Below are 9,938 nucleotides of genomic sequence, written 5' to 3'. Positions count from 1 at the left end.
GCACATACGAAATTGTGGTTATACAGGTGTTTACAGAAACCTCAGTATCTCAGCTCAGGAAACCCACCTTTATGGAGTTAGTATCAGTTACTCATGTGTCAAATATATTTTTAATATGGCAACTGTAGTACATAGGCTACTTTGGTCTTAATAACAGTGCTTAATGTGGGGCGTGGTGGGTTTCGGCAATTGGTCCACCGGGAAAAGTTCAGGTGCTCCTGATCGCCCATCAGTCAGGGTCTACTTTTCCTTTCCTCCACAGCCAATCACGGGCCCCCTCCATGTTCAGGCCCTGGGGCATCAGCCCCGCCTAGGCCTAGCTTTTATGTTAATCCAACCTTGGTCTTGTGGATTACCTTTATCTGACTGTCCAGGTCCGGAGTCATCAACACGGCATCGGAACCTTCAGCTGACTTCAGATCTCCAGATGTCTCTGCAGTTCGTATATTGTAAAAAAACACTGAATAGCCTTTCATGCCACACAGCAGGCAAGCATTATACCAGACTTTCCGCCAAATTGCAGATTTGTCACGCTACTGTCACAACCGGGACAAAGAGGCAAACAGACAGGTTAACGTAAGTCGGGGAGTTTATTCAGAGGAACTTAGGAGGAGCTTCCAACAGAAAAGAATCAACTGAGGAATAAATGGAAGCAGAGAACACAGTCTTATCTGGGGTTGGCACTTAGGTCCTTCGGCCGAGAACTGAGGAATCCGAGGCGTGACAGGCAGATCGGGAGGCAAGGAACCCATAGAGAACAGCTTGTAACCTTGAGACCAGCCGACGAGTGACTGAGGTGAGTGAGTATTTGACTGGTGTGGTAAGTGGGTGCAGGTGTCCGTGATCAGTAATCAGGTGATTGTGAGCGGGTGTAGGAGGCTGATTCGGCTGGTGAGGCAGGTGCTTCCGTGACAGCTACAACTTGTTACGCAAACGAGATTGAGGGATACATTATTACGTTTGATTTGATTGATTCATTTAGTTACAATAACAATTTAAATGTATTTAAAAGTATTATTAACTACATTATATGCATATTTACTTCTTATTTGAAAATATTTATTTATAAATATTCTTTATAGTAATTAACCGTACATCCGTCTAGTTGCAAACTGTAATCCACGAGATTCGGTGTACTGTCTTTTGGTCCAATAAGTAATATCTCTGTCTTATCCGAATTTAATAGGAGAAAATTATTGGTTTTTACTAATGAGTAATAACACTCATTCTTAAAGTTGAAGCTGGTGAAAACTAAGCTTTGCAATGTATGTGGACAAGAACAATTATCTGATCTTCTGCTTCTGGCCATTGAAAAGGACATCCTAATTATAAAAGATGAGCTCATCAAGATCTTTCAGGAGATAGTACCAAATAGAAAGGATTTGCTCTATAAAGGAACAGGTAAATATCAAAATTTTAAAAAGTAAATTGTTTCCGTTATTATCAGCAATGTATAATTGCGAATCATAAAATATGAGGTTATCAAGATATTTCAGGACATAGTGCCAAATAAAAAAGGTTTTGCTGTAAAAGGATCAGGTAAATATCATGTAAAACAGTAAGTAGTTTCTGTTATTATCAGCAATGTGTAATTGTGATGTTATATCAAAACATCTACAATAAAGTCTGAAATTATTACAGAGTGTGCCGACTTATCTTTTAATTGTATATTTGTAACAATTGGACAATTTGTATTAACAAGCACCCACCCCCTTAGTGCCCATTTTTCTGTCCTGCTGTGTCTCCCAATCCAGCTCCTCAATAACTAATAGAGTCCCATCCCAAGTAAATATTTTTGTGTAAGGTGAATACGATCTGAACATTAATATTACAATGTCTACAAAAATATGATATCTTGTGGATAGGCACTCAAAGCATCAGTGACAGTAAAATTCTCTCACTGTGTGAGTGATTAGACACGTCCGTTTTCTCCAATGTCAGAGTCTGTGGCTGAGATTACACACACCTCTCCAGGTGATGAGGGTCTGTAAACACCTTCCTGATTCTCAATAGGCTCTGGAGTCCGTTCTTTGTACGTGGATTACTCAGTTAGGTGGATGTTATTGTTGACATGATCCAGGATTGTTTGGTTCTTGGAAGCTCATCCTGGAGCTGCTGTCATAGCAACAGGTCCGTGAGCTCAAACTCTGCTCAGGAGCAACTTATTTCACATAAACAGGATCAGATCGCATCTTTTTAAACAAAGGGGATACTGAAAATTTGTCCCAGCCGCCTGTGTACCTTATTTCTAAAAATCATGATTTTAAAATGCATTTTGAAAATGTTGTGTAAAACCTATGATTATGGACACAACCAATTTTACTCATTGAGAGATTTAATCATGAAATACTAATTATCTCATAATTTTATTGCAGTTCTACACACATTACGTACAGTTTGGACTCACTTCTTAAATCTAAAAATACTTTTATGATGCACAATTCATTTAAACACAGTCCTTTATGTCTTAAGGGATTTAGAAACTTTAATTAATGCTGTCATTTATAGCAAAACCGATTAAATGAACTGCTAATTACAATACTATTGACACTGAAAAAAGCAGAGTCTGTACAAAAAAAAAATAAAATGGTGACAAATAATTGGGAATCATTTAAAAAATGGTTACACATTTTATTTATCTATTAGCACTTTTATGTCATTTTGCTGGCTAGGCTGTTTCCTTGGTCTTAATTATATGATGTCATTACACTGCATTGCAGATCATGGTTTAAGTAAGGTGTGAAGAATCGACCCCCAGGTCAAATTTCGGCGGGTTGTCATTTATATCCACAATGGTGACGAGTACAACAGCTTTAGCCGTCTTACTGGCATCATCCTGCTGAGTTGCCTGTTTTTACAAGGAAACACTGTTTAGAAGATATATACAAACAAAGTACTGAAATCTCTTCAGATTCATAAGAAATCTGCTACCTGTATGAAAACAGCAATCTGCCCTGTTTGCTCTCTGTCTAGTGCCGTCGTCACAGAGATGACCCCACTGTTTCGGTCGATTTCAAAGCTGTTCTGATATTCATTTGGAACGACTGAAACAAAAATATCAATGCTTTGTTATTATCAGAAACTTAATTCCGATTATGAGTACATTGCATTATTATTTATTGTTTAGATTAGGGTGTGTGTCATGTAAGTGTGTTGTAAATCGTCCGTTATGGGTACCTGTCGTTATGCTGTAAACTACTGGCTCGTTGATGCCCGTGTCGCCATCTTGAGCTTTTAAGGGCTCAGGAGTGACGTCTGAGAAGAGTCCTACCTGTGCATAGACAGAAAAGAGGGTTTTATTTGTGTGCTCAGACATGCATTTAAAGCGTCGATCTTGTCCTCTGAGTTAATTTACCTGATTTTCCTCAATGGATGCCTTGTAAAGACAGTGATCAAAATAAGGGGTTAGGTTGTCACAATCTTCAACCGTTATTGTAACTGTTGTTGTGTCACTGAGTCCTCCTATATCCTGAAAGAAAACAAACTCACTTAAAAATGTTGGGTTAAAATAACCACAAAAGTAACAAGACTTGAATTAGTAGAGCATCTTCCCAACTGTGATTTATTTTAACCCAATGAAATGAGTTTCTCAGCTCAGTCAGTTGGATTAAACTTTATCCAACCACTGACTTTACTAATATTATACTCTTTTCATGACATTGAAGTTTATTTTGTAAAGTAAAAGGATTCCCAAATACCATATGTGTAACCCAACATTTTTTTTTCTATGTAGTGTTGAATTACTATCAACCTTAAAATGATAGATTTCAGTCCAAAAATCAAAATCCTGTCATCACGACTGTTCCTGGTCCTTAAACACTTGTATGGAAAAAAAAAGCAGCTTGGACATTCTACTAAACATCTCTTTTTGTGTCCCATGAGTAAGCCGATGATGACAGAGTTTTCAGTTTTGGGTGAGCTATGCTTTATAGACTAGAGCAGTACTTTGACGTTTAATAATCAAAGTGAAATGGATGTAGGAGTGGAAGGATGTCAGAGAGTTTGTCTTTACTTTAGCTTCCACGGTGAAGATGTACTGTTGAACATTGTTGTAGTTCAGAGGTTTAGTCAACCCGATGTTACATGCATTCATTTGCATGTCATATCTGACTTCAAAGTCATCTGGTACTGGAGGCTGTTAACAGAGTGGAAGTGATGAATTAAAATGGGGACATACATAAATTCATGAGCGTACACAATATTATTTACTTGCGTTTCTTTAAAAATTATTTGCATGCATCAATTTTGTAACTAGAAAACATGAGATTAGACATATTCATGATATTAGACATATTCATATATCTGGTCACCCTAGCAACCGCCCCGGGTAGCCTAGTATCCGCTTAGCAACACCTTAGCAACCACCACGTGTACCCTAGCAACCGCATAGCAACACCCTAGCAACCGCTCAGGGTACCCTAGCAACCGCATAGCAACACCCTAGCAACTGCTCAGTGTACCCTAGCAACCACATAGCAACACCTTAGCATCCACCTAGAGTACCCAAGCAACCGCATAGCAACACCCTAGCAACCGCCCCAGGCACCCTAGCAACCGCATAGCAACACGTTAGCAACCACCCAGAATACCCTAGCAACCGCATAGCAACGCCCTAGCATCTATCTATCTATCTATCTATCTATCTATCTATCTATCAGCTAGCAACATGCTAGCAATTTGCTAATCATGCTAACAACATGCTATTAACATGCTAATTATGTTAACAACATGCTGGTAACATGCTAATAATGCTAACAACATAATTGTAACTTGCTAATCATGCTAACAACATGCTAGTAGCATGATAATCATGCTAGAAATGCGCTAGCAACATGCTAGTAACTTGCTAATCATGCTAGTAACATGCTAATCATGTTAACAACATGCTAGTAATTTGCTAATCATGCTAACATCATGCTAATAATTTGCTAATCATGCTAGAAATGTGCTAGCAACATGCTAGTAACTTGCTAATCATGCTAGTAACATGCTAAGCATGTTAACAACATGCTAGTAATTTGCTAATCATGCTAACATCATGCTAATAATTTGCTAATCATGCTAGAAGCACGCTACCAACATGATAGTAACATCAAACTTTAAACTTCTTTAACTTTTTAAACTTTTCAAACTTTTTTAAACTTTCTGGTACGGTTTCTCAAGCCAACTTAAAGTTTGTCTTGACAAACTTTTGTATCTAGTTTTCTATCGTTTCTTTAAAAAATGATTTGCATGCATCAATTCAACATATTCAATGCTTTAATAGACTGACAGTCTTATTGATATTAAATCTGGTCTGATGGATTAAAAATAACACGAGAGAGTTATCAGATGAAGAGTAACAGGATAAGGATCGGGACGTGAAAGTGCAATGGTTTTATTTATTTATTGTGAAACAACATGTAGATTTTTGTTTATAATCAAAGTGCAGAGTTCCCAAGTCAAGAACCCAATAGCATCTGTAAGGTTCAACACAACAGTTGGGGCTTGAACACTGACAAATCAAATGTAGGATGCAGTTTCACTCATTTAGTGTATGTAGGACTTTCACATTCACCATTAATGCAGTTTTGTGGAAGCCTATTGCATATATCAAATATATAATAATCGTTCATGACTCACCAGTATAGAATATGTAAGTCTTTTGTTTTCTATAGACGCATCTTTATCAGTAGCTGTCACACTGAGCACAACTGAACCCACAGCCGTCGCCTGGAATGAAAGACACGGTTTAGTAAGAGATGCGAGGGAACTCAGAGACCAAACACACTACAGCTGTATAGAGATGTGAGAATACACACACCTCTGACACTGTGGCGCTGTATGATTTGCTCTGGAAGATTGGAGGGTTGTCATTGACATCCAGAACGTATAGTGCCCGGATGTTTTTCGGCTGGAATGGAAAATGAAGACTCTATAGTCAAGGTTTATTTGCTGAATCTTTATTTCTAAAATACATCGTCTTATTTAATGATTTATGATGTTATTGTTTAAATGAACATACCCCTCTTAAGCAGGTGACGGAATAATACAAAGCATCTGCAGACTAGAAGACATAACACATACAAAGAGACATATGAACAAAATAAAATGCAATACTATCTATCTATAGGCACTTGATCAGTGAGGGTGGAACAAACCATCTTTATTTCCTCAGCATCCAGTGGTTTGATGGTCCGTACAGTAGCGGTTGAGTCTCCATCAGAGTAAACCAGCTCCACATATTTCATAGCAACGGTACCGAGATGTGGCTCCAGAACCAGACGAACATCCGGTCTGATATTAGTGATAATCTCTATATCTCCTGTAAGCCATATCAAATACACATTTAAATTAAATGTATATTATATTATATTATATGTATTATGTGGGCATATCTCACCTTCATATCCCTCCTCGATATTCCCTAGAGTGATACTACTTCCACTTACACAGTTTACCTCTGTAGAACCTTAAACAACAAGTAATTGGTTTCAGGGCTTAACAAGCAGCAAGCAGATTCAATTCAGTAGCACACACAATGTTAATATATGCAGTGTATTGAACATCAAGACAAATTGAGCATTCTAAAATTTTAAAGATTTTTTTATTTTATTTTAATTTAAAAAATTGGTCTGAAATACTGAAACTACTAATAAAACTGTGGCATGGCTCAGCTGCCGTTCTCTTTACTTCAATTGTTTGTTGCCTCAGCAGTAAATCAGAGTTACTGAAACTTGACATAATCAAAACTAAAATCTCAAAAATAAAAAGGAGCATTTTAAGACTTTTTTTTTCCTGTAAAGAATGTTTTTAAACCTAGATAGATGGATAGATAGATAGATAGATAGATAGATAGATAGATAGATAGATAGATACAGAGATAGATAGATAGATAGATAGATAGATAGATAGATAGATAGATAGATAGACTTACCAATAGCACTCCTTACACTGCCGACATGCATACAAGCTAAAATAATTAAAACAGAGAATAAGGCCATATTTTCCATAATTCACTGTCAGTGCAGCTTGTATCGTGAAGTCTGGCAGTGAAGAGAATGACTATCCTTGTGTAATATATATATAAATATTTCTGAGCTGTTATTTATTGTATGCCATAAACAGTTATGGCCTCTACTGTAAGCAGGTATCGAAGGTGCTTGATAGAGGCCAATAATGCAAGATTGACAGTATATGGGACGGAGTGACTGGAAAGAGGATATTTGACATTTTGAACATTTGTAACTGAACTTGACTTAATCTTGTTCTGTTACTCATTAATTGGTTTCAATCACTAAGGTCTATTCTTGTTTGTTATTATACAGCCCTCTGGAATACCTCACTCTGATTGGACAGTCGCAACATTCTAATGTGAAATGACCACTTACGTTTATATTTAGCCACTGTACAGCAACCAATTTCATACGCTGTGTACTTTATATCTTACGTATCATTCTGCGCTCTCTTTCTTGTCACATAATGGAATAATTTAAAGTCAAATCAGTATTTCACAGCCATTTATCAATGTATTTGTTAAATTGGCAGGGTAATAATAAGAAGAAAGAACAGTCAACTGTTCATTATAGTAAAATAAACCCCTTTAGGGTGATACAAGTTTGTGTCTGGGATGTGCCCATCATGTCAGGCTTTATTTTGTAATAATGAATGGTTATTATTGTTTCCTCAAGGGATTTTTCCTTCCTTAATAATTAAATCTGATAACCTTTGCTGGAGTTTGGCCTGCAACTGAACAGGCTGTAAAGATCCATGACAACAATGAATAATTCACACCCTGCACTGCCGGGAACTCCATGAGGTTTTTAAATATAGGCCTTATTCTATGTTGCTACTGCCAACACGGTAAAGGCCTTATCTAATCACAGCTTAGTAGTTATGATCCTTGTTCATCAGAACTAATCAGTGTTGGGAAGGTTACTTTGGAAATATAATAGGTCACAGATTACAAGTTGCCCTATTTAAAATGTAATATGTAGTGCAATTTCAATTACTGTTAAAGTAATAACAGTAAAGTAACTGTTAAAGTTAAAGTAAATAGTTATTTTCAAATTAATTAAATGAAAACAGCAATCAAATCCAATGTAGCGACACATCAACATCATGAAAACTCACATGCTTAATGAAATCACAAAAGTTGGTCGCGAGAAACACAAGAAAAAATGACTGATATTGCCATTTTAATTTTGGGCAGTTTAAAGTGGTTTGATTTGACAATATGATGTTGCAAAATACATATTATAAATGAGGTAAAAACGATGTCCGTATCTGCACTGCATATCAATTCAAATGTCATCTGTGAGAAACGTTTCGGATCGTTTAGGCATGCACAGCATATAAATATCATTATTAAATAATATTACTTAATAAAATAGGCTATCGTAAATGAAGTAAAACACTTAGGCTACTTTCGGTGTTTTCCTTGTTAATACCAACTTACAAAAATGGCCAAAAATGTATTTGTTAAAATATATTTCAAAATATATTTATGTACTTATATTTTTCTACCAATATATTTTGTATTTATACATTTGCAATATATATATTTTGACCTCTATATATTTCAGTCCAAGAAAAATGCATTTTATTCCCCTAAAAATACATTTAGAAATATATTTTGGTATATGAAGGTTGAAACTAAATATATGTCCTATTACAAAACTATATTTCATTGAGCTTCCCTGTTTGCAACATATATTTAGCATACATTTCAAATATATTTTGGCCACACAAAAAAAAAATATATATATTCCTTCTCAAATTCAAATTCAAATACAAATGAATCATGGAAATCTCACATATCCAGCTCCTTGTCAGTGCATTGTCATAAAAACATGACTTTTGCCTTCTCCAGCATTGACTTCTTCAATTTATGTAGTTATGCATCTGTTTAAAAATGTAGTTATTCAATTGTGTTGTTTATTGTTTTTGTTAACATCATATCAAAAGAGCATCAAATAATACAGGAAACCTGAACTAGACCAGAATGAAAGTGAAATCTAGTCGTTTATGTACAAATACCAAACACAAGCCATTGGATAATACAGACTTACTTTGATAACTAACATACACTAACACTACTATACTGTCTCTCACACACACTAATAGAGTGTGAATTGTATATGTCTGCAGCCAGACCCTTCTCCCTTTCACGTGACTTTTCTCCACCGTGGACAGTTTCACTTTAGAACAATGAGTGATTTATACACCATTTAATCTCATATTTAGTAATATTTGTTTTGTTTTATTTTTATAATGTGAGTTACTTCCTTATCTAATTTTGAGGAGGCGCTGCTTTCATTGCTTACTAGGAGAGAATGCCTGTTTCATTACACTTAAATATCTTTATCCTTATAAAATTCATCATTTTACTTACAGTTTACTTGGCTTTATTGCCATATTTAGGTTATTTAGTTAAATCATGAGTTTATTATTTATTTAGTGTACAGTATATACATTGAGAAAAAAAAGATGGAGGATGGAAAATATACCGAACAAAATTATAAACGCAACACTTTTGTTTTTGCCCCCATTTTTCATTGTGCTGTGTGATAAAACTGCTAATTTTAGCCTCTTAAAGTTAGATTACACTTTAATCTCAAATCCCCAAAGGTAAGATGTTCAATTCATGGGTTATTTCTAAATAATTGTTGTAATTAAGTGTTGACGGAAGATGACCTATAAATGTGCATTTACTTTTATGTAACATATGCAGTTTAGCATGAGCAGGATGATGATACAGCAGCAAATGTGTTATTAAGAGTCATATATGAAGAGTTTGGTTCCAAAACGCTATAAATCCATTTTGATTAATTTGAGTAAAAATGTGTTTTCTTTACCAAGAAAGTGGCAAGATGAAAACCATTATTTTCTGTTTCAAACTTTCACATAGCATCTTTAGGTTATAATAACATTAAAAATTCAAATCCAGATTTTGATTT

General features: G+C 35.5%; 1 protein-coding gene across 1 annotated transcript; it reads right to left on the bottom strand.

The window, feature by feature from the left end:
- Positions 1-2,672: 2,672 nt before the first annotated feature.
- On the bottom strand, positions 2,673-6,984 carry LOC107703681 (cadherin-7-like). Its single transcript, XM_016506403.1, has 11 exons — positions 6,917-6,984; positions 6,383-6,451; positions 6,141-6,304; positions 6,005-6,046; positions 5,804-5,893; positions 5,623-5,712; positions 4,013-4,135; positions 3,356-3,469; positions 3,178-3,271; positions 2,932-3,044; positions 2,673-2,848 (listed from the first exon to the last, which is right to left on the bottom strand). The coding sequence occupies exons 1-11, from the start codon at positions 6,981-6,983 to the stop codon at positions 2,729-2,731; spliced, it is 1,086 nt and encodes a 361-aa protein (XP_016361889.1). The 5' UTR covers position 6,984; the 3' UTR covers positions 2,673-2,728.
- Between the last annotated feature and the right edge of the window lie 2,954 nt (positions 6,985-9,938).

This window comes from Sinocyclocheilus anshuiensis, unplaced genomic scaffold (genome assembly GCF_001515605.1).
Source record: "Sinocyclocheilus anshuiensis isolate Anshui unplaced genomic scaffold, SAMN03320099.WGS_v1.1 scaffold274, whole genome shotgun sequence".
In the NCBI taxonomy this organism is placed as follows: Eukaryota; Metazoa; Chordata; class Actinopteri; order Cypriniformes; family Cyprinidae; genus Sinocyclocheilus; species Sinocyclocheilus anshuiensis.
The sequence above is the reverse complement of the archived record's forward strand: the minus strand, read 5'-3'. Positions and strand labels throughout refer to the sequence as shown.

Excerpts from the sequence above, each read along its gene's own strand:
- LOC107703681 (XM_016506403.1), bottom strand. The coding sequence starts at position 6,983 with ATGGCCTTATTCTCTGTTTTAATTATTTTAGCTTGTATGCATGTCGGC. Across the intron at positions 6,305-6,382 it reads TATCGAGGAGGGATATGAAG|GAGATATAGAGATTATCACT; the intron begins GTGAGATATGCC and ends TATGGCTTACAG. Across the intron at positions 2,849-2,931 it reads AGATTGCTGTTTTCATACAG|GCAACTCAGCAGGATGATGC; the intron begins GTAGCAGATTTC and ends TTGTAAAAACAG.